The sequence below is a fragment of the Limanda limanda genome, chromosome 8, assembly GCF_963576545.1.
Source record: "Limanda limanda chromosome 8, fLimLim1.1, whole genome shotgun sequence".
NCBI classification, from domain to species: Eukaryota; Metazoa; Chordata; class Actinopteri; order Pleuronectiformes; family Pleuronectidae; genus Limanda; species Limanda limanda.
The window spans coordinates 16,900,943-16,927,315 of record NC_083643.1 but is presented as its reverse complement, the minus strand read 5'-3'; the positions used below and the strand labels follow the sequence as shown (position 1 = coordinate 16,927,315).

The following is a 26,373-nucleotide window of genomic DNA, read 5'->3' as shown; positions in this document are numbered from 1 at the left end:
ATTCAACATTCTTCTAGATACAATTTTACATGAAAACACGGGTCAAATCTGCTGGCTTGCACTTTGCTCACAGAGAGTAGATGTTGTGACAGAAAAGTGTGTTACTAACTCACATGTCTGGTTAACTTTCCATGGTTGAACAAGCAAGACGGTCCAAGAAAATAAAATACTTAAAGTCAACAATCTGCTTTCCAGTGTTGAAAATGTTGTCGAGCGGAAAAAAATATATACATTAACTGTCTTTACTATAGGTGGTGGAAGGTCCTTATTGTGACACCCCAAAGGCACATAATTATATGAACACATCCATTTTATTTCATCTACCTGCTTTATTTTATTTCTCATTATATTGCTGTAATGTTGCATTTTATTCATATTTTGACTGCATCGTTAAGCACCTTGTATTTGCAACTACTAGTGCAACTATATGAATAAACCCTGATTTGATTGAATGACTCTACAACCACCATGCTTATGTCATTCTCTATGGAGAGTAGGGAACCAATAAAACCCTCTGTATTTAGCCCAGATTCAACACTCACCGACCAACCTCACATCCCTGCTCAGGTTTTCTGTTGCTCCTTTGTCTTGTCGCTGTGTGTCCCAGCACATCAGGTGTCCCGAAGAAGACAGCAGAGGAGTACACTTCTATTCCGGACCTCCCCACCTTGAGGACTTCATATCCGCGGCTGGACGAAGCTGAGGACGGAGGAGAGGAAGAAATCTGGACACTGTGAAGTCCTTCCAAAGCATCCATGTGTCTCTTTCAGGTCAAAGACTTATCAGAAACTGGAAGATAACTCCAGTGTATATTTAGGTATATACATATATGATGACCTTGATGTCTGTCTGTCTGGACCTAAAATACAGAAAGGAAAAAGTTACATGATCACATGAAAAATGAAAGTGTAGCTTAACAAACATTCACAGAGGACAGCAGAGGACCTCCAGAGGACAGAATGTGACATTGAACCTGGGTATTTCAAGTAAATACAAAGGTGCCTTTCCTTATTGTCAGGTATTGTTTTGTTATTTAGTTATCAAGATTTCATTTGTTATTATAGCTGTAAAATATGAGAGGGTTCATGAGAAAGATCAAATATGTTAAGAATAACCTTTGAAGGATGAAAAGATGAAAGTTTCTCTTAACAAACTTGCACACAGGACAACACAAGACTTCCAGAGTTAAATATGTGACCTCCACACTGTTTGAACTGTATCACACACTTGAATTGAATTATTTGCAGGCTTTGCCCTGCTTAAGGAATTTGTGTCTTTGAGATATGCAGTGTAAACACAAAGTTAAATGGTACCTTGCAAGTATCCTACATGTGGAGTTTGAAAGAGTTAAAAAAAAAGACACGATAAACTCACCACAGTTTTCACAGCAGATCCCCAATTGTCTCCAGAGCATCCAGAATCTGCAAGGCACAGTTTTTAATAATCTCTACATGCAGAGTTGAACTGAGTCCGCACTTCGCCCTGCTGCTGAGGGTCTGGCTCCACAGGAAGGGTTAATCACTAACACTCTCTGACCAGTAACAACTCAGCTATGCACATTTCTACCAGCAGGGGAGGGCGGAAGTCCCCCCCCCCTCCCCCCAACAGTCTCACCTGATCAAAAGTTCAATATCGTCAAATACTGAAAGAAATGGAAAATAATCAGGTTTTAGTGAAATCCAAAAATGACTAAATGTTCAAAAGTGTCATTAAGCAGCTGAGAGAGATTACATCTGTGCCAAACTCACTGAAGTGAGGTTTTTACAAAGTCATACTTCCTAAATCTGAACACAACTCCGCAGTAATGCCTTTCACCAACCTATTTGTGGCCGTGCGGTCGCTGTGCTGTCCTCAGATTTGTTCAGATTACCAGGACCTGGCCTCACAATGCATCTTTGTTACTGAAACAGATTAACACATCAAGTGACCGGAGGTGTAGGAGTCCCCCGCTTTCTTTTTTTCTCTCCTGTTTTCCCTTCTCAAACATTCTCCCCCGGGAACGCTGCCGACACACATCTCAAGCCCCGGCGAGCACGATGGCCAGACGCTTTCATACGCAGTGGTATGTAACCACAACTGTCTTCGGTTTGACTCAGTCCATTTGACCTTTTGTGACCCTGGAATATTGTGTTTGTCTGTTGTAGCCCTGAAAACACTTAGCGGTGTTTCATAGATGTTTAAAATATTAGGACAATTGTCATTTTTTATGATTATTTGATTGTGGAGAATTTGAAAGATCAATTTCAGTGGATTTTATATAGGTTAATAAAAACTGATCTCAGTGTGGATCCAGATGTGTGGATCCAAATATATTGATAACAGCATAAGTAGAAAACACATGGGAAATAACTGACCCTCCTGTTTTTGTTTTCTTAATCATTTTAGATATCTGACCACACTGGCCTCCAGGTTGATCGCTGACATTGCCGGTGGTTTCCTTCATGTCAGGCCACAGTCAGCCAGCAGGCCGGCCAGCGAGCAGCAGCCATGACAGTCACATACTCCCGCAGGGTTGCTGATGCAGGTCTGGGAACCTTCTTTCACCTGCTCCTGCGATGGAAAGGCAGCATCTACAAACTGCTCTACAGAGAGCTCATCATCTTCACACTGCTCTACTACTTCTTCAGTGTTGTTTATAGGTACTCACTTGAGAGAAAAATACAACTGTAATATTTCACGTCTGCGGGGAGAGTCAATATAACCAGAACCATACTGGAGTTTTTACTCAGATATCAACATATCAACATATTTGATAGTGCTCTCTGGTGGACAACCAATGTAAAAGAGTCACTGTTTTTCTATTTACATTTAACAAGGATTTCTGTTCTGTAATTTAATGCTACTTATTGGCTGATGGACTAACGCAATATACCATTGATAAGCCAATATCTGCTTATATATATATTTATGCCTGGGCTGATTTGTCAGATTTAATTGTGATATTGTATAAGGTTTTGGAGCTGTTTTATAAAAATGACGGTTATTATAGCATAGTATGCTAGTGTGACAGCAGCTGCCATATGGCAAGTGGATTCGAACTAGAGGAAATGTAGAGGAAATCTTAGGAAAACAGCATACTGCTGTCCTAATGACAAAAATATATTTAAAAATAAAAAAATATATATAAATTATTTTGAAAATTCCATTGATTTAAAATGTTTTTTATCATTGAAGCACTTTAATTATATACATTTCTATTATAAAGAGAGGGTGGGTTTTCTTGTTTTAATGAGGTATTGATAAACGATGTTAAACAAGAAATTTAATTAAATTTGGTACTTTAACAAGAAATATATGTCAGATAAATACAAAAATATCCTATAACATGAAAAGGATCTTGTTAAAACAAGAACAGGTTGTACTGAAATGTTTAAAGGTGTATTAGACCATAACGTGTGGCACTAGTTCTTTTTAAAGGTCTCTCAGTTATGAATCTGTCACAGCCTCATGCAGATGTTTTGTTCTCCAGGTTTGTGTTGAGTGATGAGCAGAAGAGGCTGTTTGAGAAGCTGGCGATATACTGTGACCGCTACGCAGAGCTCATTCCTGTCTCCTTTGTGCTGGGTGAGTCGGAGCTGCAGGTTTTTTCTCTCTCAAATTTGAATGCTAATCCAAACATGTGCAAACCATCACAATGCAGGCCGTCATAAATTCCATCCTTTTTAAATTCTTTATCCAGGCTTCTATGTGACCTTGGTCGTGTCCCGTTGGTGGGGCCAGTTTGAAAACGTCCCCTGGCCGGACCGCCTGACAGCATTGGTGGGTGGTCATGTCCGTGGAGCCGATGAGGCCTCACGGCTGACCCGCCGGACTCTGATGAGATACGCCAACCTGTCTGGTGTCCTCATCTACCGCTCTGTCAGCACAGCCGTCTACAAGAGGTTTCCCACCATGCAGCACCTGGTGCAGGCAGGTACGACTTGGGGATGAAACACTGAAACTAACTATACAATTCCTCCCTAGTATCATCACAGCACAAACACATCACACAGCTGCTGGCCCTGTTCCTAGGGAGTCTTGAAGACACTGAGGTGGTGCTTTTGGCCAGTGTGGCGCAGGCTCAGAATCTGGCTACATCCACACTATTGCATTTTGGTTCTAAAACTCATCACTGCTGCGCAACCAAGAAGGTCCAAGAAAATATAATCCTTAAAGTCAACAATCTGCTTTCCAGTGTGTGTGAGAAGTTACATGATATATGCTTTCAGATGCGTGAGCATGGACGGCGATAGCTAGGATGCGTAGCTGCTTGTGTGGACGTGATCTTTCTGATCAAAAACCCTGTTTTAAAAGGCAGGCAGAGTGATATGGATGACCCCTCAGTCGCCTCTAAAGTTAGGGAGATAGAAAGCAACTTATTTTATGATTTCTCTGCTGATATAATTTTGTCCTTTATCTCCACACTGTGTCTGTCTTTCAGGATTGATGACGCCCGAGGAGCTGAGGCACCTGGAGGACTTGCCCTCTCCTCACAACAAGTTCTGGGTTCCCTGTATGTGGTTCGTCAGTCTGGCTCTGAGAGCTCGGTCTGAGGGTCGCATCAACAACGACGTGGCGCTCTCAGCCATCCTCACTGTAGGTGTCCTCCTCAGGCCTAAGGAGCCTGTACGTCTTTGTTTATGAGAAAATCTTGACTCCGAAACATTTGTCTTTAAATCACTTCTGTGTGTCCTGTTTTCTCCTCTGTGCAGGAATTGAATAGTTTACGGGAAAAGTGTATGAAGCTGTACGGTTATGACTGGATCAGCCTGCCTCTCGTCTATACTCAGGTTCGGTTGATACCAAGTGCTGCAACTACACAAATAGATTTACTAGTATTTCATTTTGTGCAATGATTATGTACCAGAACAATAAATGACTGTGATGCAGAGCCAGAAATAGACCACTGGTGTATGGGGTGCTGTTTGTAAAGCAGCTCACGCTGAAAATAACAGCAACATTTTGTCACATTTAGCTTCAAACCATGTTTAAAAAACTGGTGTGAATTTTTGAGAGTCACTTTTTTGCACATTTACAACAATATTTGTCAACTTAGAGATATTTTAAATATTTAAATCCAAATGTTAAATGTTACACTTAAATGTTAATTGTTAAATCTAAATGCTAAATCTAAATGTTAAATTTAAATCTAAATGTTAAATTTAAATCTAAATCTAAATGTTAAATCTAAATGTTAAATCTAAATCTAAATGTTAAATTTAAATCTAAATTTAACATTTAGATTTAGATTTAGCATTTAGATTTAACATTTAAGTGTAACATTTAACATTTGAATTTAAATATTTAAAATATCTCTAAGTTGACAAATATTGTTGTAAATGTGCAAAAAAGTGACTCTCAAAAATTCACACCAGTTTTTTAAACATGGTTTGAAGCTAAATGTGACAAAATGTTGCTGTTATTTTCAGTGTGAGCTGCTTTACAAACGGCACCCCATACTGGTGTTCTTACAGTTCTTACGTCATCATGTACATTGAATTATTAACTCTGTTTAATCAAATTCAATGTTTAACCCATATAAAACAACTCTTCTAGAATTTTCATCACACAGCCCAAAACCAAACCTCACCACTCTTACAATTGACAGTACAGACCAAACACACAAAAGCATAAAAAAACAACATCCATAGAAAACCACAAGAAAAAAAAGTAAAGATTTTCTCTGAGGTTGCTGCAAGGAGCTGACGTGAGTCTTTTCATTAGGTGGCGACAGTGGCCGTGTACAGTTTCTTCCTGGCTTGTCTGATTGGTCGTCAGTTCTTGGACCCAGCTCAGGGTTACCCGGGTCACGATCTGGACTTCTACCTGCCTGTGTTCACCCTGCTGCAGTTTTTCTTCTACGTTGGTTGGCTGAAGGTGAGGATTGTTTGCGTGATCCCATCACAGAGAAACGTTATCAATCTTTTCCACCTCTGAGTTGTGTCATTGAGGTCTGTTTTCTTCCCGTCGTCTCAGGTGGCCGAGCAGCTCATTAATCCTTTCGGTGAAGACGACGATGACTTTGAAACCAACTGGCTTGTTGATCGCAATTTACAGGTCTGGATCTAAAACATAGACTGTAAACAAAGATGGATGATACGGTGGTTTTCGAAAAGTGAAGCCAAAGTGTCCCCACTGTCGCAGAGTAGGTCATAAACCCTGCTTCCTCCATGTTAGTGGACGGGACCTGGGCCAAAGTAAAAAATCTAAATACTAATGTCAAATGACTGTTTCTCAAAGATGGTTTCTCTCATTTTAAGTTGTACTTATCAAACTGGTGTTTGTCCGATTTTGGTACATTTGCTTTATTATTGGTTAACTTAGACTTAATTAACTGACTCATGATTGGTCAAGCACATGTATTGGCGGGACCATGATACCATGGCTCAACCCATCTGATCCCAACTGGGCAGACTCTGGCTTCAAATCAGATCTTTAACACAAGATGGCGCGATTTGTATCCAGATCTTTTCGCTCCATACGAGAAGTGGAGATGTGTCGTTAATCTTTATTTAGTCCAAACACAACTATTTGATATTTGCTTTCCATCAATTGTAGACAGTGTTTGTCTTGTTCTTTTCCCCAGGTGTCCTTGCTGTCTGTGGATGAGATGTACGACAGCCTGCCACTGGTCGAGAGGGACATGTACTGGAATAAGTCTGAGCCTCAGCCTCCCTACACCACTGCCAGTGCTGAACACCGCAAACCCTCCTTCATGGGCTCGGCTCTGGATATCAGGTTCAGTAACGATTTTATTTCCTGTCAGTTTGAAAATACCGAAATACTCTGTCATGTAACCATGTGTGTAATCTGAACCAGCGTTCCTAAGGAGGAGATGGAGTTTCAGACCAATCTGGAGCAGATCAAGGAACATGAAGAAGCCAATTACTCCACCCCACTGCTCGGCGGGTTGGGTCGTCTCCTCGGCGTCCAGTCCCCTAGCTTTCCTCGCTCCACTCGGGTGTCTCTATTCCGCCGCCGCCCTGGAGCTCCACTGAGCCGCTTCCCTCTTTACCTACACCCTGGAGCTCCATCAACACCAGGGCAAGTCCGCCAGCCTTTGAACCAAGAGCGAGATCCGGACTATGCCTTCTCCAGCATGCCCCAGCACGAGAGACCAGGGTTCTACAGCTGTCCACAAACACCCATCCACTGCGTCCCCCCTGCTGTGCCCCGCCCCCGACCTGCCCGGAGAGGCCAAAACGAGTGGGACCGCAGCTGCAGCTCCCTGGCCCATCCCATGGTGGGCTCACAGCTGCTGCCCCCTGACACCCCCGGCCATGTCCCCCAACCTCCGTCCTCTGCTTTCCCCTGGTTGAGTGGAGATGGCGGGAGCGCCCCGACCTTCTCCTTCCCCGACCCTCCACCTGAACTCAGCCCAATATCTAAACTCAGACCAGGGCACGGCCTGCTGTCTCGCCGGCCTACCCCTCCTCGCCTTAATCTGGAATACCTCCCCATGTCCGACAGCCATCCTGGACCGGCGAGTGCTCGGGCTGCAGGAAGCGGAGGAGAACGGGTGTTCTTGTTCAATTCTCCGCCTCGAACAGCCACATTAAATCCCAGTAATCCCACCAGCAGCTCTAGCAGCATTAATGCAACAAGCACCAACAGCGCTGGCACGACGGGAAGCCTCTGCAACGGTACAAGTCACACTAATTTTAGTAACCATGGGAACTTCAGCGCCAGCACGAGGGCAAGCAACGGAGGCAACAATGGTGGGCTCAGCAGCAGCATGAACCCGGTCTCCACATCAGCGTCATCGCCACAAGAAACCAACCAGCAGCACTCGCCCAATGATTCAGGAATCTCACTGGCTGAAGGGGACCTGCTGGGCGTCCTGGTGGATGGCGGCGTGAAGAAGGCGGCGGGAGGGCGGGAACAGGACTGAGGAAAGACGGTGTGACGGTGTTTCTGTATCACATGTCAGATTTAAAGTGTTTCACACACAGGTCCTGACCTATGTTCCGTCTGAAATCTGGAGCCCCACACAAGACTGGAAAGCATTTGTCGAGTTAACACTGGGTTAATCTCTACTTCCGGACAAACAGAACAATTAACTTGCTTGTGATGCAAAAAGCACCTTATGAAACTGAACCATCCACATTTGAAGGAAAAATAAGACGTCCTTTACAGTTTCCTACACTCAGAGGCAGGAAACCAATATGTGTGTATACTCTTTAACTCTTGTAGTCATATAAATTTTTCCCTCAGTGTACTCTTTAAATATTACTTTTCACGTTTATTCTTTTGTCATTTTTCAATAAAAAAATAAAACCTGACATTTCCGAAACTCTATTTATTAATCGAGGAGTGTGTGCTTACAACTCATATTATATATATGTACATATATTATATAAAGCGCCGGCTGAGAGAAGAGGTCTGTCCAACTGAGAGAAAAATCTATTATTAAAATAAAATATTAAGTAAAAATCCATGTAAATATTAAAACATTTACATGGATTTGACCTGTTTTGCCAAATCAGAGCCTCCAGATAACTTTTTATATAATTCAAAGAATTAATGTGACAACAGAATCTGCAGTAAGGATGTGGTGAACATAATGTGACAGGAGTGAGTAACGTTTCCAAGGTTCATAAAGTAAGAGGCAGTCTTTGTTTGGACATGAGCTGTGAACAATTAAACCAAAGAACAACTGTTCTATCTGAACTCAGACATTTCAAGGAAAGTGTATGTAGTGTTTCAAATACAAAAAATAAAGAGATATCAATTAAAAAAATAATGTATTTCCGTCTCTAAGAGTGGCTTAGACTAATATCTACACAGGGACCAGCTCCTTTGCCACTGAGCCCTCCATGTTGCATCTCCATGTTTCTACAATAGCCCAGAATAGACAAACCAGACACTGGCTCCAGAGAAGCTGGATTCTCCAACTCTTTGGGAGAGGAACACAGGGGAGGGGTGTTCAGTTGATTCCAATCTGCAGGTTCACCACTTGCAGCCACTAATTCCTACACACTGTTCCTTTAAATTGTTGTTATGGCCACAATATGTCGGATGCAAAATATATAAATAGAACACACAAATGCAAAAATGTAAAGCTTGTTCATTCTTTATTCTTACAAAACACTCCTGGACTAGTTTGTAATCTGTAATGTAACAGGGCGTGAGGGAAGCAGCAGTCCAGGTTACACAGAGATCTATGGCTTTTCCAAACATACAGTATGTAGTTCATTTCAGGGTTTGGGGGCAGGTTGGCATGCAGAGGGGAGCAGGACGATCAGTGTAGCGTAGCATTGGGGTTTAATTGCTTTCCTCAGCCATGGTGTGTTTGTCAAAGAGGTACTCGGCCATGCCGTTCTGAGGGGCTCCCATGCGCCGCAGATTTGAGATCCAGTCGGCAAGCTGTTTGATGGATTTCACCTGCTCGTCCAGGAAATGGGTTTCTATGAAGTCACACATCTGCGGGAAATACATGAGAGAACATTCATGTCAGAAGCAGATAATCGGTTCTTGTGCGGACTTCAGTTTTTGTGTTTTTCAAAATTTCATTTGGCTTTTATGTCTTTTCAGTATTTAACAGTTGATAGAATCCGTCATCGCTTGATTTAAATGTCTCCATATCTCACAGTACAGCTGCTGACATAGAATTTAGCTGATTTAAAACACAGAGCGGGCAGAATAAACAAAGGGTTTAATGGTCTCTCTCTCTCTCTCTAGCCAAATACGAAAAACAAATTTGAGTTTAAACCCCTTAGAAATCCAGTAGAAGTACATGTGTGAACACAGCAAGGGATCCCCCGCTGGATTCACGGTGAGTGGGTTGATGAATGAATTAAAAAAATATATTTATATATATATATATATATCTCCCAGTGAAAAAGCAGTGTCACAAACGTAGAAGAAACCGAAAGGGAGAGTTTGTGGTGATAAGAGCTGAAGGAGTCTGGGTGCTGTAAACAAAATCAGGTGATCCACTCTGCTGCAGCCCTCATCACCAAAAGCTCTCTTGACATCTTTGTCTATGTCTTCAACACCCCAACTGGCTTGCAGTGAAACCTGCAGAGGATCTCCTGCTGTGTTCTCTCATCAGCTCCTTCTGCACACTTCATACTAGGGGGGCACAGAGAGAAAGTGTGGAGGCTCTCACTCAGATATTTACGTTCTCACTCACAGCCCCTGCAGAGAATGTCCAGAGGTTCAGTGTACTGTGTGTCTGAAAGTAGCTTAGGTGTGTCCAGGACAACACACTCTCATATTTAGGCGCCCACAACATGAGGAATACACACACACACACACAACAGGAACATGACGCAGCTGCATCCGCTATCCTTTCGACCTTAGTCTGCTGCTTACATGAGGATCCTCGTGTTCTGTAGCCATTTTCTGCAGGTCCAGGAGAGATTGGTTTACACTTTTCTCCAGCTGCAGGGCGCACTCCAAAGCCTCCAGGCCGCTCCCCCACTCATCTCTATCCGGTTTCTGAGACACACATAAATAATTCAAGACAAATCAATAATCGGGATGTGTTTTTTTTTTAACTACTAACTAATGAATAACTTTTTCATATGCTGGCACTTGCAGCCTATTTAAAAAACACTAAAAAACATTGCCACTAAAAAGGCCTTTGAGGTGAAAGATTGATCTTGTGAATCTAACTACCCTGCTGTGTAAAAAATTTAAATAAGTAGTTATATCAAACCTTGACGTCCTGCAGAAAGATCCTGCCTCCCCTCTTGTTCTGCATACTCATCAGCTTCTCTGCGTGCTCACGCTCTTCTGTGGACTGTGCGCGGAAGAACGTGGCAAAGTTTGGCAGGGATTTATCATCCCTATCAAAGTAATACGCCTATGGATCAACACAGGGAAAGATGAGAAATTGGTTTTCATCACAAAAATCACCGAGCAGAATGGATGCGCATTCAATTGCTGGCTTGAACATATTTCTTTTGAAAAAGAGAAAATCTGCACAACTAAAGCTCCCATTACCATCAAAAGATTTGTTTACTGGATATGCGTGTTGTTTTATATTTTTTTAAATTATAATTTCTTACCATTGAGAGGTAAACATAGGAGGCATACATCTCCAGGTTTATCTGCCTGTTAATGGCTGCCTCACAGTCCTGGTGGAAGTTTTGTCTGACTTGGGAACTCATGTCTGTAAAAATAACAAAAATGAATATTTGAGTCAGGTCATATTTAGGGCAGATCATAATTTGACAGGTACATTTTGCAAGTAAAACAAGCAAAGACCTGGATGGTTACTAGAAACCCAGCTGCTGCAGGATGAGTTTTATCATGAACTACAGAAAGCTGACACAGCCTGATGCTGTTCTCCTGCACCATCGCTGCCAACATCACCTGACACTTCTCACCAAACTTCAGCACGTTAATGGAAACATGCACATTGGTGAATTCACTTGTGGTGTGGTTACTGTAAACTGCAAAGAGGTTTTAAGACCTCTTGCCCTTGAGATTTCTGCCCAGACTCTGATGCAGTGAGTGCAATTACAGAGTTTCATTAAAATGGTTTAGTTCACATGCAGCAGTATCTCAGGGGAGTTCCCCTCAGTGGGAAAGAAAGTGCTACTCCAGGGTGACTGCAATGGGGCACCGCCCAGTTCTGGAGCATTGGACACTTTAAGAGAGACAAACTGTCTTCATATCAAGGTGAGTATGGAGGTTATATAAATAACACAAATATGATAATAATAATAATGATAGAGTTTTTTATAGAGGACTTCACAATCCAGATTGCATGGTGCTTTGCAATGACTGAAAATAAAACTAGTTAGAATTATGAGACACTGCTACCTCTCTAAATATTCACAATTATATTAATAATATATTATTTAGAACCTTTCAAAAAACACAGTTACAAATTAAAACTTTAAGAGAAACAATTGAATACAGTCCAAAAGCAAACAATGAGAAACAATTAAAACCAGTTTGAGGATTACACCACAATAGAGCACATGCAGAAATAAAACAAAATAAACTTAAGCAGGTAGAAAATAATACAAATTGACTTTTAAACATAGTTAATTAAGATTTAATTTCTCATCTTACTAAAGGAGACGTGATGGCGGCTAACTTCAGCACATGCTAACAGATTAGCTTTTACCACCCAGTGATGAGACCGATCAGCTGGGCATCCATTGTACACAGCACAGCGAGCTAACTGCTAACTCCATCAACACATCAACACAACCTGCAGTAGCTCGTTCATCCACACACACAACACAACACGAGCAGAGGAGCCTACCTGGTGTGTTGATCGGGAGCTGCTCACTGAAACACGTGTAGCAGTGAGATGTGCTCGAGCGGACCAGCGGGGTGTCATGAACCTTTGTATGTAAACGCTGGATGAAGCCACGCCCTCACATTTCACCGATGCCCGCGTTGCCAGGTTTGACTAAAACAGGAAGCAAGGGTCTAGAAAACGGTTATTCTATATCAACACCTTATGTTTTGGATTCTGTCAAATTAATCTTCAATAAAAAGTGAAAGATGCAAACTTTTGAAAGAACCGGGATTCATAATGTGAGCTACAAATTCAGCCTCATTTTCTATTTAATTGTTTTAATTTGTCAAATTAAGTAGAGAAAATGTACTATTAGCAGTTAATGCGTTCTATGTATTATTAGATGTTGTGACAACTATCGTAAATGTGTTTTTATTGTGGTATGATATCACCACACAATAAAAGCTTTTAAGAAATTATGGAGGTAAAAAAAAAAAGTAAAATGCTACACACAATGGTCAAGATATCAATAATGTACATGAAAATACAAAGTTGAGTAAAACAAACTAAAAACCAGAATGAAACATGTCTACCCAGGTATCTCAACAGCTTATCCATCCAAAGTATAACTGGCTGTGGTTAGCTATGCCGCCTAAAAAGAAGGTCATCTGTTCAGATCCCAGATTGGCCAGGGACTTTCTGAGTGTATATGGTCTCCCTGTGTCTATGTGTGTTTTCTCCAGCTTCCTCCTGCAGTCCAAAGATGGGGGGTTAAGTTCTCTGGAGACTTCACATTGACCTTAAATGTTCAATGTTTTTTCTAATGTTGGTGATTCTCAGACAAGCTCAGCAGTTATGGTCTTGTTTCTTGGATATTATATATATATATATATGTGTGTGTGTCTCATTTTAGATTTGACAAAGTTATGACTCAAAACTGCATAAAACCTGCTGCTGGTCTTTGGGACCGTTGTATTTTTCACCTCCCAGTGACATATTTGACTTGTGTCTCTTCCATACTCCTCCCTCAGAATATAAGAACACTTAATATTTAAACTTTTTATAGGAACATTTATCTCTAGTGGTAGAAAAAGTAGGTCACGTTATACCAGCCCACACAATTCAGTTTTACTCTCCCACTTCAGGAAAGGTATCTCAACCAAGTAAACAACCTAAGGCAGTGATGTTTTCATCCATTATTATAATCATCATGATAATCAGTTCACCAATGAAAGCTTCACTATGAAAAATACTTTCATCAACACAAGTGACAGAAAACTAAACTTAACATTTTCAGCAGCAGAACAAATTATTTACCAAAGAATCCCAACCCATGACAAACATTTCTCTGTGCATCATCAACCCACTTAAAGCTGCAATCTGAACAACATTTTTGCACCAACAACCATTTTAATAAATCCCAAATCAGGGAATTCTACTATCATTTACATTCAGTACACAAATTATACACATGAACATTTTTCTGATCATTTGGCAAAAACTTTCAAGCGGTCAGATCCCACTGGGTTATAAGAGTGGGAAGCTCATCCCACATGTATCACTTAAATACAAAATATTTTACAAATGAGTACTTGTGTTCTAAAATGCTGAAACCTAAAACCTTTAAATTCAATAATGGAAAAACATTCAAAGAAAAACAACATGTTACTTTATTGGAAAGAGACTAAGACAAAAAAAAAATCAAACTTTATACAGCAGTGTAGATCTGTATTAACGTACAGATTTTACTCCTTACCAGGAGGAGACAGCCACACAGCAGAGCTGGTGCGTTTAAAATAACGAGGCTTGCTCTTGTAAAAGATGTTTTCCAGTTTCGGTGGTTCAATTTTCCCAAAGAAAGATTCAATGTCAGGAGGGTTGAAGTACTGCTTCATGATGATCTGCTGCAGGTTGGGACCTGGGAGGAGAAAACATGACACTGAAATTAGAACCATACAACAAACAGGTCTGTAAACATTAAAACCTTTTAGGTGTGTTATAATATTACAACGGACTCTTTTCAGCAGGTTTTGTCAATTGCAGCCTGTGATCCCTCAGGTTTAATGTGAAATGATCGAAGTTGCAGAATTGATCGAGTCCTGGATAACTAATTACTTTACATAGCACCACAAGTGGGTTGAAAATGCTGCCCTAGTATGTTTGCCACTGGCTCATTCTCAAACATCTTGGATAAGGGGCTTCGATATGCACTTAGCTGATGTTTCAATGCTTCCCACATATTTTATACCCAGTTAGGCTAACAGCTTAATCAACCAAAGTATCACTGGTAACGGGAGCTATGAGTCGCCTCACAAAACAAGAAGGTTTTGGTTCAAATCCCAAATTAGTAGGTCTTCGGGGTGGAATATGCATGTTCTCCCTGTGTGGTTTTTCTGGGTACTCCGGCTTCCTCCCACAGTCCAAAGACATGTAGATGAGGTTTATTGGAGACTCTAAATTTCCTGCAGGTCTGTGATATGCAGCCCTAGATATAATCAATGTATAGTAAAAAAAAAATTGGGTGCACCAGCTGAAGCAATGTTAAAAGTGGGTCTGGAGCCCTGGTGTAGATGGTGTATGGATAATTGGTGGACCATTTTGGCATTTTTATTTACTATTTGTATACATCTGTTTGTGAAAATGACGCCATCTGTGATCAACAAAGGAGGAGACAGGACATCCTCTGCCCAGATATAGTTGCTAAACTAGGACTGGACGGTGGTTGAGTGAACCATGACTAACATGAAACTCACATCACTAAACTGGCTTAATGAACAACACTACAGCAGATTGTGAAACCGGAACAACTGAACGTAATGAATCATAATAAATGGGAATAATAGTAATTCATCATACCCTCAGCCCAGGACGGAATAGGTTTCCTCGGGGCAGACTCATCATCAGTAGAGTCGTCACTGTTTTGGTCCATCCCATAATCCTCAGCAGTTTTGGACAATGTCAGAGGTTTGTTGCCGCCCTTTGGAGTGATGGAGTACGACTGTGGGGATCGCTGCCGAGAAGGATATCCCACACAATTGATAAGGACGAATGTTGCAGCATGTTTTGAGACAAAAATCACTGAAAAGCCATATTATAATAAAAAGAATTACCTCAATATCCACGGTCACATTGAGGCCACCACCTTTTCCCACCGGTGTTCTCATTACAGAGTTCTGAAGAGTCAAGAGATTAATGGTAAATATGTTTTCACACAAAGCCCACACAGATCTTTAAACATTCAGGTAAATCATTCATGTGCATTACCACAGTCACCAGATGACAATGATAGAAATTGCCCAATTGTACTTCAGTTCATAGAAACCAAATCCAACCAGTTTCTCTTACATGCAAAGATGGAGACTTTTAATTCCTTCTTAACAATTTGTTTATCAAAGGCTAAAAGTGAAACTTGTCTCACCTCGATATCCACAGTCACATTTAGGCAAGGAGCAGCAGTAGCCTTTATTAGAGAGAGCAGACATTTTTTAAAATTAATTACATCATTATTCAGGTTTCCCGCAATAATGGAAAAAATTGTCATGTGTGATTATTTCTGTATGTATTGATATATTTGGAGCATTAATTAAAGAATATCCAGATCAATTTGAAAAAGTAACTTAGGTTATTGGAAGAATGTTTATACAACCAAATTATATTGGGCAGTCCACAAAAAACACAAAAGCATTAAGGGTGCTCTGATGATCGATCACTGATTGGTAACAGCCGATCTTCTGCTGGTCTTGCAGTTTCACCAGCTTCCATTTGCTTCTCTGTAATGTCACCAGACTCCCTTTGAAAACGTGCACTTTTGAGAGTTGTTGAGTGAAGAAAAACTTTATAAACTTTGTGAAGCACTATATACGAATAATTCCTAATTATTTCAGCCTTAAATAATAGTGGTGAGTAGATAATGACTGAATCTTCATTTTTCGGTGAACTATACCTTTAATACTGCGCAGATTAATAATACATTTTTTTATAAATTTGACAGCACTGATGGACATTTACTGAATTCTGAGTACGATCCAGCCCTGTAGTGTTTATATGCATATAAAGCGGGGAAGAGGAATCCGATCAGGCCTTAACAAAGCCATAGACCCTGTGATCAGTCGATACTACTTCCAACGATTGCCGATTGGTTCAGCATCTTTAAATAATCAACTATCTATTACAATAAATAAAACCTAAAATATCTGCTTTGGATTATGAATTTCCATTTGGATAATGAGCCTCTTTAAATTAAGGATAATTAGCATTTCTGTCAGCTCTTGCTAACGTTTCACTTCAGTAATTTACATGAACCAAGTAGTTTTGTCCTGGGCTGGTTTACCTGTACTTTAGCAGCCTGTTTAGCAGCAGCCTCCCTCTGTTTAGCAGCTTCTCTCTCTTTAGCAGCTTTCTGCTCTGCAGCCAACCTCTGCTCCTCCTCCTGCAGGAACAAAACTCACATCAACATCCAGACAACGAGCAGCAGAAATATTGAGGTAAAGATTGACATGAAAGCTTTATGGAAGTTGAAATTTAGTCAGCCAAAAATGGATTCCCTGATATTGTGCCATTACTTAGCAATAACATCCAATTAAACAGGATAAAGTTGAATACATTTTTAAAATGTATGATACCTGGATGATTGGCAGAAAATATATATATACAAGGTTTAGCAAATTATAACTCTAACCCATTTCAGTTAATTTAAGTTTTTGCTATAATCATAACTTGCTACACAACCACGTTTTAATTGTTGCTATAAATACATCATGTGAGATCAAGTTTCCATGAAACAATGAAGGTTAAGGTGATAATCTGTCATATTAAAAGCAGACTCTCCTGTAAGAGTGATCTGTATTCAGTGTTTTCATTTAAAATAGATTCTTATTTCGCTGTCATCAAATACGTAACCGCAATCATATGTTTTAGGGAGAGTATCTTGTTGCCCGACTCATCAGTTTTTTTTATTTGAGTAATTGCTTTATCTTAATGCCACATTCTGTGTTTTTTTACCGTGTACATGCTCAAACAAGCTGGTGTTGGACCTTTAAAAAGTCGCCATTCAGTAGACATTGTGAATTTTAACTTCTTACCCGTTTTCTTTTTTCCTCAAGAGCCTTCCTTTTCTCTTCCAGTTCTCTCCTCTCCTTCTCTCTCACGGCTCTCTCCAGTTCACGCTGCAGAGCGAGAGCCTTTTCTTTTTCCACTCGCTCCCTGGGTAAGAAAATTAAATAAAGAAATTCAGTGGAATAAACTGTAGAGAAAATCTAAACTCTTTCATGGCGTTTTCACGAGAGCAAATTTCCGTTTAATACACCGACACCATGTTCAAAAGATAATTTGGCAGCTCAGTTAATAAAGTTGCTGACAGTAGTGTGAGGACAATAGAGACAAACCTTTCAGCAGCAGCAGCTTGTCGTTCTCGCTCCAGCTCTCTCTCTCGCTCCTGTTCCCTCTTCAGCTCCAGTGCTTTGCGAGCTTCAGCCAGCTTACGAACTCGCTGTTCCTCCTCCTCTGCCTTCTTTTTGGCCAGCTCCTGCTGCCGCTTCTCTTCCTCCTGAAGTTTTAAGAAACACATACAGCATATGAGAAGCCTGCTCACGTTGTGTCATTGCAGAGGAAGTTCCCAGCAGCAAAGCCATTTTTAACCCGAAATATAAATTTAATTAAGTTTAAAGCAAATGAGGAACACAGACTTCCCTCCTTGTCGTTAACAAGTTTAAGAGATTCATGGAAATTTAATAAGATAACTTTGACAAACAGCTTTCACTTTAGGTTCTCCATTAGTTTAACCGGGGCAGGCACTGTGGTTATTTTGGAGAAATCTTTGAAAATATTGAAAAACACCCTCTGGCAATGATAAAGAAAAAAAAAGAAGAAACATTTGGGATCTGTACTGACAATGAATGTGTTCAGTCTAGCTTAGTCAACAAAATTGTATTGAAGTTGGTTACCTAATTTTTGCGTAATCCTGCTAAATACCTAACAGACCAAAAAATAACGTCCTTGGTGGAGGTTAATATCTCTTTCCTTAGTTTGTTTGTTTAACAGCTGGATTGATACCATACTTTAACAAGCAAAGTTGTTGGCAACTCCAATTATGTTAACCTTGCAGTTCAGGTAAATCAAAGCCCTGGCCTCTGTTTGAGGACATATGGAAACAGGTTGGCAGCTAGACTTCAAGGTGTAGTCGTCTATTCTACTGACAGCCGGCGAGCGCCCCCAACTACAAAAATAAGCTTGGTCTCACTGCTTGTTGAATCTTCTTCCTCCGAGCCTCTTCCTCCAACTTCTTCTTCTGCTCCACTTCCTCTTGTCGTTTCAGGGCCACCTTCTTTTTGGCCTTCTCATCTGCCACACGCTGCATGAAGAGACCAAATGTGAGACAATGAGATGGATGAGACCAAAAGGTGCCTTGTATTTGGCGTGAATATATAGATTCAGACTCATGAAATGTGTTAAACACCTTATCATTTTTCATTTCATCAAATTGAGCCATTTTCTGCTCAAATTTCTTTTTCTTTTCTTCATCCCTCTGCTCTTCTTTGACTTTGGCATCCAACACCCTCTTCAGCCTCTCATCCCTCTTCCTGCAACACAAATTGTAAAAGTTATGCTATAGGATCATAAGATGAAAGTAATAATACATAAATAAACTATGTCCAGAGTATAAACTCTGGAAGACTTTGCAACACTAACCTTTTAAGTTCATCCAGTTTCCTTCTCTTATCCTCATCCATTTTTTTCATCCTCTCCTCCTCTTGCTCCTGCTTCTTTTTAAGTGCTTCCAGTTTTAGACGTTCTTTTGCCTGAAAAGAGAGAAGGAGATCATTTAATGAGCATTTAGAAAACTAATGTCAGGAAAACACATAACTTGGAAAACAATATAATTTGTGACAAAATAAAATCCAAACTGGAAAATGAAGTGCAGTAGTGTGGAAAACGAACACCTCCCAGAATAAACACCAAAAGCAAAAATCCATCCAAACAGAATTTGTGCTACTATCATGTTCTTCACCAAATTGAAATGCAACACATTTTAATGACAAATTAAAATGCAATACCCTTTTCACAGTCATACCACTCGAAGAATGGTGGAAAACAAAAAACAAGGTTTACAATCATATATGACGTATATTATATTGATATTCATATATATATATATATATATATATCCCTTCCCTGCCAAACCTTTTCAGCTGTGTGCAATACTTCCTACTTATATAATAAATGTATGGATCAGTTAACAGGTCAGATGGCCAAGTGTCTTGTACGAGAGTCAGAGTTCAGTTAAAAGACAAGAGTAAAGACACAAATGCTGTACTAATACCTGTATTAAGGAGGTAATGACAAAACCTTCAGTTTTAACTGAGTTTACAACCTCATTTGAATCCACTGACACACAGGAACCCGTTTTATAAACAACCCAAAGTACTCCTTGAAACTTTGGGAGTTTACATTAAACGCAAGATCATTGTCATGTGACTTGTGGTTAAGATGGATTTTTACTTTTCTTCTGATCTTCTGATCAAATTGTGTTTCAAAGTCCACAAACAGTGGGATCACTGAAGTTATTTAAGGTGGTTTGACGGTGGACTGTTAGACGGCAAAATAAGAGCATTGGTGACCCATGAAATCAGGGAAACCATCAACTGGAAGATTGCAGTTAGGGGTGTAAATGTATATCTAGCAGCCTCTTTCACACATTGATGGTGTAAAATTGCAGAATGTATTTACTATGTTAATGAAGCAAAGGCATGTCTCCTGTACATAAAATGAGAAGCATAGAGCCTAATTCTACACACAATTTCACTTTGAGGGATATGTCCAAGAAAGTTCCCACTCATGTTTTCACTTAATCAAAAATTGTCTCTCAATCTTGAAACATTAACTTCCAGGATATTTATAACTGATGAATAGAAATGCAGAGGTGGGAAAGGGGATTCTCTAAAGACTGGTGTTAAATGAGGAGATACAACGGGAAATTAGACACCAACAAGTACCCACAAACATACAGTGCTTCAACATTACACTTACCACTAAACCAACACTTAACTGAGGAGGGGAGAAAAAAAACAACAACCACAGTTTCAAAGCTCAACAAAAAAGTGAAACATTAATATTCTAAAATGCAGGAACACGTTTTTTTTGCAGATGGAACAATTTTATATTTTATAAGTGAGATTTCTTATATATTTGTAACAGATGAACAAAGCAGAGATTTTAAGGTATCTGATAAGCAGTCATTTCTGTCGTTATTCACAAGCACAATACTACTTAAAATTCACTGAAATACCACATCTGCTTTTGGCCAAATACTTTCTGCTATTTAATAAACACCAATTATAAGATGAAAGTTCAACCAACAAACAATACAATCAGAGATAAAGGATGCAGTTTTATCATATACAAGGTTTTCCCTATAATTATATTCATTTTTGAACTGACTAAACCAAATGAACAAACATTTTTTTGCTGATGTCTCTACCACACCTGATAGAAAAATACCATATTAGCCCTAAAAACTGCAGAAAGTTAAACTGTAAAAAATTGTAGAACAAATCTCTTCAATTCAAGTCTTGTTTTACAATTCTTCTATTTTGGGCACAGTGGCTTGCATATGTGTGACTGTACTGTAACATGAACCTGTGTTGTGTTTTAATAAAAATGACTAATGTTTAATGTGGAAAAAATCCATATTTTCAAAAAGCCCTTCATCCTCCACCCCCAGCCACCACTGCACCTAAGCCCACCAGGACCCCTTGGAAAACCTTGCATAGTTGAGGAAAGTTCAAATGTGTTGTTTTGCTTTGTGTTAAACTGTGAACTTACCTTGGGGTCAGCCCTCAGTGGAGTGGTGTGTTTGATGAAGGACTTGATAACAGCAGTGCGGCCGAGGGAATTTGGAGTCATCATCAGCAACTGATTCTTCTGCACAGTGTGGAGAAAAGATCTCATGTTGGGCCTCACTGCCTAAATATTCAAAAAATGGAGAATACGTTCAAAACCTTACTAGTTAATAAAGAAATTCAAATATTATTTCCTATTCAAAGATCTGTGTATTTTTCATTTAGAAACATCAACACTTACACTCTGACTTTTCTTGGGGGGAGAAAACCTCTTTGTTGGACTTTCCTCCACAGTATCTGGTGCTTTACGTTTTATGCTCAGACGTGACCTGGATGCAGAGAAACATATTTTAGAGGACACAACACAGATATTTTCCCAGGACCTCAACAAGCTGATTCAACTTCAAAATCATTGCAAACATCAAAAAATACTCTCTCCCCTGTCGTTGAGGACAACAGATAAATGCTGACCCACAGAGCACTCACCTTCGGCCTGACTGGGGGGTCTGGTGTTTCCCAGCATTAACTGAAACACAAATGCAAAGATGCATTTAATACACGTTACATTTTGGTACACAACTGCCCTATATCCATTCATATATACACTAAAATCAAACCTAACAAAAGCCAATAAAAACAGTTCTCCTACCTGTCCTCTTTTCAGGGGTGTTCACTTTGTGCTCGGAGATAAACAATGGTGGGGGCGCCAGAGTGGGAGAGTGTGCAGCCACAGAACGCGTAATGCGTGCAACAGTTGGATGTAAGCTCTGGTTAGCCTGGGTAAAGATTTGTTGGATACAAAAACATCAGTTTGTCAATAAACGAAGGATCCTTTCTGTTTGACACCTTGTAGACGAATACATTTCCACACATACCTGAGGAGCTTCCTTAGCTCCCTCTGCTGCGGCATTGTCCACTGTGTCTGCAGTTACAGCCTCCAACACGCTGTAGTACAGATTCAATTAATATGGTGAAGAAATACTTAAAAATAAAATAATTCATGACCCGTCACACGTTACTCACACATTCAAATTCACAGTGATACAGTCACTGTTCCAATTTTGGATAAAAAAATATGACAATGAACACATTTTTTCAAATCTTTACTTACGCCTCCTGATCCTCTTCACCAGAGTCCATGCAAGAGTCCTCTAAAATTAAACAAAAATAACCAGTTGTAACCCTTATCTTTGCACAGTGCTGTTGAATTAGCAATTCATGTATTTATGAACCAAGTGTGGCTAATTCCTTACCACTCATGTCGCTGCTACATGTGGAGCTGCCCTGGTTAGCAGCCTTCCTCTTAAGGATAGAGCGGCGAGATGCACGGCGAATAGACTCCTGCGTCATACTGTGCCGCAGACCAGCCACCGAGTGACGTAGCTTGAGAGAGCACCGCACCGAGCTCCGGCGTGAGCTCTGAGCAGCTCCAGCTATTGCAATCTTAGCAGCTGTACGGCCGGGTGAGGCCTCAGGCTTTTGAGCGAGCTCAGCAGACAAGCGCTCGGCTGAGGAGATTTTGACCACAACCTCAGGTAAGGGTATCTTTGGTGGAGACTGGGCAATGCTACACGTGTCATCAGGCTCCACTTCTGCATTGTTCCCCTTGTTGATTGTGTCTACGTCTTCATCACCCAACAGCTCTGGCTTCTTGTTCTGCACCTCTTCGGTTTTGTCGCTTCCACTGGGTGAATGGCTCACATCCTCTGCCACCTCTGACTTGCTCTGTTTGTTTTTGCGGGTGGCGCGCTTCGGCTGTGCGGATGTGCTGGCTTCAGAGGTGGAAGGACCGGGTATGGATTCTTCAACAATGAAGTTAAGGGATTTTACAGCAGAGCCACGGAGGTTACTGCGTTTTCCTTTTGAAAACCTGAACAGGAAAGGAATATTTACCATTAAAAAGGCGCATGTGTAAATTGTAGTTCCGACTAAAACCATAATGAAAGTAACAAACCTTCGCTTAGCTTGATTTTCTTCCTGGCGTCCCACAGATACACGCTTCCTACGACTGTTCTTTTTCTGTGATGGTGTTTTGGGCATCAATTCTGGTTCAGTATTAAAATCTCTGAAATAAAAAGAAATACCGTTGTTAGTAAAATATTAAATATAACAAAGATTACAATACGGACATACAAATTTATGATGTAAACCTTTAAAATAGAGGATTTTTTTATTTAAGTGGTTTGTAAGACATTACGTCCAGCCTACCTTGAGAACATTTGCTTGGCTTCTTGTTGGATCTCCTCAAGCCAAACCACGTGGACATTATCAATGTCATCTATAAATTCCTGTTTTTTGCCATCGAACATTTGCATGAGAGATCTCACAGATGTTAGTAAGTTGTTCATGGTGAAGACCTGGGGAAAAGATAGAGCGATTAAAATCTGACTGGAGAGGGCTAGTAAGAGGAAAGTCATTTAATGCATCATCTAGACAGCAAAACAAAAGATTCACCTGTATCAAACCCACTCAATTACGTCCATTATTATTTTTTAATAAAAAATGTATCTCCCATAACAGGTTCACAGTAAATAAATAAAACATCACTATGTCTTTTGTGCTCATGTATGGAAAGAGATCTTGACACATTAGCCAGACAACTACAGGTCATTTAAAGGTTAACACTGTTACAAGGTATCATCCCTCACACAGAGTAAGCAACAAAAGTAAATAATACAAATTGGACCAAATTCTGCATAAAAACTTGTAAATATTACCTCGACTTTACAGAGTTGGACAGTTGCCCAAAAATGAACAAGTTAACAAATGGTTGGGTTTTGACTAATGTGATGTCATATCTGTTGACAACACCGATGTGATCACTTAACATACTGGGCTGACATAACATGTCCCAATTCCATGTCTATTAATAACAATATGGCGTAATCATATATTATGGCCAAATTGTATGGAAATCTATATACCAGTTGATGTTGCAGTGCATTTTTCTTATTGCCATCTTTACTTTATATACAACAAACTACACCGTATGTGAGTAAGGCCCACTTAACCCCGGAGTTAAAATGAATATTGGAATTTCATGAAAACTTAATGCGCTTAGTGTACTGTTTGGTTTAATACGGTCTCGTGTGGCCAACATAATAACTAAAACAATCCTGTTTTTGAGGAGCTGTTCAAATTCAGGTATTGTCCGATCGGAAGTAAGAATGAAGGGGGTGGGTCATTCTCTGAGAGCAATATTTTGACAATACAAGACTCTATAAACAAACTAGTTGACAAATAATGATAATCTGCAGTTTTAATGCGGTCATTTCTGCAGACGAGGTGCATCAGTCTTTCATCTTCAATCTCTGATGTGTGCGCGGTGCATGCGCACTGACTCCTGTTGAGCCGGAGGGACATTTGAAAACAATGTGGTCGACATGGACAGAACAGTCTTCACCGCGGACACACATCGGGTCACAACAAGAACAGAGATCTCTCCCCGAACAGATAGCCCCCACGTTTTATCTACACACTGTTTATTTGATAACTTAACACCACCCTAGTAGCATGTTAGCTTAGCTGGCTCAGACCTGAGATCAGCAGGGAACACAACAACCTAAAATCCTGTTAAAAGCCATCAGATACGGTGACACGTCCAGGGACACACGGAGAGTTCATTTAACCGAGTTTGATTTATACATTTTGATTGGTTTACAACTGCTCTGCTGTTTAGATGTTGCTACGATGATAGCTAGCGAGCTAGCTAACGCTAACGCCGTGTTTTCACAGTTACCTTTGAAGTTGGCGCTCCTGGGGGAAGAAATCCGATGCTCGCTGCTCCGCTAAGTTAAAAACCAGAACTATCGCATACTGACGTAAAAACGCGCGCGTTGAAGGGAAGCAGAATCCACTTAGCTTCACAGCTCTTGTGTAAACTCTCTCCACAACACGAACAGGAACAGCAGCCCTTCTCCCACCGACCCGCTGAAACCGTTTAACTGATTCAAAACCCCAGCAGCCAATCGCCTGGCTCTGTAACCAGGAAGTCGCTCGATTTGTGGATGGGGATTGTCTGAAGAGGCGGAGCTCACCGTTTGGTTAGGTGGGAGTGGTGCGGAGTCTACAGCGGTCTACGCGTGAGAACAAAACATGCAAACCCAACAAAAGACCAGGGCGGAGTTACAGCGCTGCCACGATTTAAATCGACCACTCGATGTGTGGCAGGATTTCCTCCGCCCCGCCCACCCCACTCAAAGCAAAGACAAAAAGATCACACACACACACAAACTAACAGAAAGTCTAAAGCTGAACAATGTCACATTTCTTGCAGTGAGTATAAATGTGATGACCTCTGTTTGTGCTTTGTCCCATTGTCTTTCTCCAGGGAAACAAACAGACAGGATGTTTGATGACAACATCACTAAGTGGGGGTGCAGCTCACCAATGTTAAATAAATACTCTTTGTGTCCTGAGGGCTGCATACATGGAAAGTTAATACATATAAATAGACCAAAAACAAGGACTTTCTAAGAACATCACCAATTTGACAAAATAAGCACTAGGCTGCCTTACTGTCACCCTTACTGTCTTTGTTTATCTTTATTTAAAATTATATTGTTTTACATCTTTTATTTGAAGTTTTATTCTACGCACTGTTTTCTACTTTCAAAAAACAAACACTTACATCTGCTGTACCAGACTTTCGAAGGCTTTGTTAGGCGAATGCACAACTTTAAATAGCTTAAGTTATTTTACTCTTACCTTGGCTACGTGTGTATTTCAATCACCTTGTGCTTAAAATATTTGTATTGTCAAATACCACATTAGCACAAACTTCTTTCCAGTGACAGCTTTGTAGTAGTTCTGGTGGCAAGACTTCCATCTCACTGCAGTGAACTTATTTTTTACCTATTTTGACCTTTAATTATTCTTATGCTCTTGTATTTGGCTGCTTTGTGTGCTGCTGGAGGCTTTAATTTCCCTCAGGACCAATAAAGTATCTATATGTCTATCTATCTATCTATCTATCTATCTATCTATCTATCTATCTATCTATCTATCTATCTATCTATCTATCTATCTATCTATCTATTTATCTATCTATCTATAGATGTGATTTTGATCTATGCAGTCTTTTTTCTAAATTGTATGTAATATATACCCTGTGAAATAATTAGGGCCCGAGCACTGACAAGCACTGACAGATAGTGAGGCCCTATCGAAATTGTAAGGATTATTATTATTATTATGTATTATAAATTATTCTGACCGATCATCACACAAATCGATACACATGTGTATCATTCATGACCAAACAAAAAAGTCTATCCTGCGCATGTGAACTGCGCACCTCCTGTTTTAATTGTAGCTACTTGAGTGTTTTCTTGAGATCTAGCTCTCAGGGCC

General features: G+C 40.2%; 3 protein-coding genes across 3 annotated transcripts; 1 reads left to right on the top strand and 2 right to left on the bottom strand.

The window, feature by feature from the left end:
• The first annotated feature begins 2,487 nt into the window (after positions 1-2,487).
• On the top strand, positions 2,488-7,870 carry best1 (bestrophin 1). Its single transcript, XM_061077060.1, has 9 exons — positions 2,488-2,639; positions 3,470-3,564; positions 3,680-3,913; positions 4,421-4,575; positions 4,692-4,769; positions 5,704-5,856; positions 5,956-6,036; positions 6,566-6,717; positions 6,799-7,870. Exons 1-9 carry the CDS (start codon positions 2,488-2,490, stop codon positions 7,868-7,870), a joined length of 2,172 nt encoding a protein of 723 aa, XP_060933043.1.
• A 1,184-nt stretch (positions 7,871-9,054) lies between these two features.
• Positions 9,055-12,259, bottom strand: fth1b (ferritin, heavy polypeptide 1b). The gene is made up of 5 exons (XM_061076300.1): positions 12,206-12,259; positions 10,995-11,098; positions 10,643-10,789; positions 10,297-10,422; positions 9,055-9,402 (listed from the first exon to the last, which is right to left on the bottom strand). Exons 2-5 carry the CDS (start codon positions 11,094-11,096, stop codon positions 9,244-9,246), a joined length of 534 nt encoding a protein of 177 aa, XP_060932283.1. The 5' UTR covers positions 11,097-11,098; positions 12,206-12,259; the 3' UTR covers positions 9,055-9,243.
• A 1,253-nt stretch (positions 12,260-13,512) lies between these two features.
• incenp (inner centromere protein) lies at positions 13,513-24,898 on the bottom strand. Its single transcript, XM_061076851.1, has 21 exons — positions 24,761-24,898; positions 23,230-23,378; positions 22,976-23,086; positions 22,275-22,891; positions 22,133-22,172; positions 21,897-21,966; positions 21,671-21,797; positions 21,508-21,547; positions 21,263-21,350; positions 21,005-21,145; positions 20,210-20,227; positions 18,872-18,981; positions 18,639-18,762; positions 18,423-18,533; positions 17,569-17,729; positions 17,266-17,386; positions 16,515-16,613; positions 15,603-15,644; positions 15,295-15,357; positions 15,041-15,194; positions 13,513-14,102 (listed from the first exon to the last, which is right to left on the bottom strand). The coding sequence occupies exons 2-21, from the start codon at positions 23,367-23,369 to the stop codon at positions 13,930-13,932; spliced, it is 2,550 nt and encodes an 849-aa protein (XP_060932834.1). The 5' UTR covers positions 23,370-23,378; positions 24,761-24,898; the 3' UTR covers positions 13,513-13,929.
• Between the last annotated feature and the right edge of the window lie 1,475 nt (positions 24,899-26,373).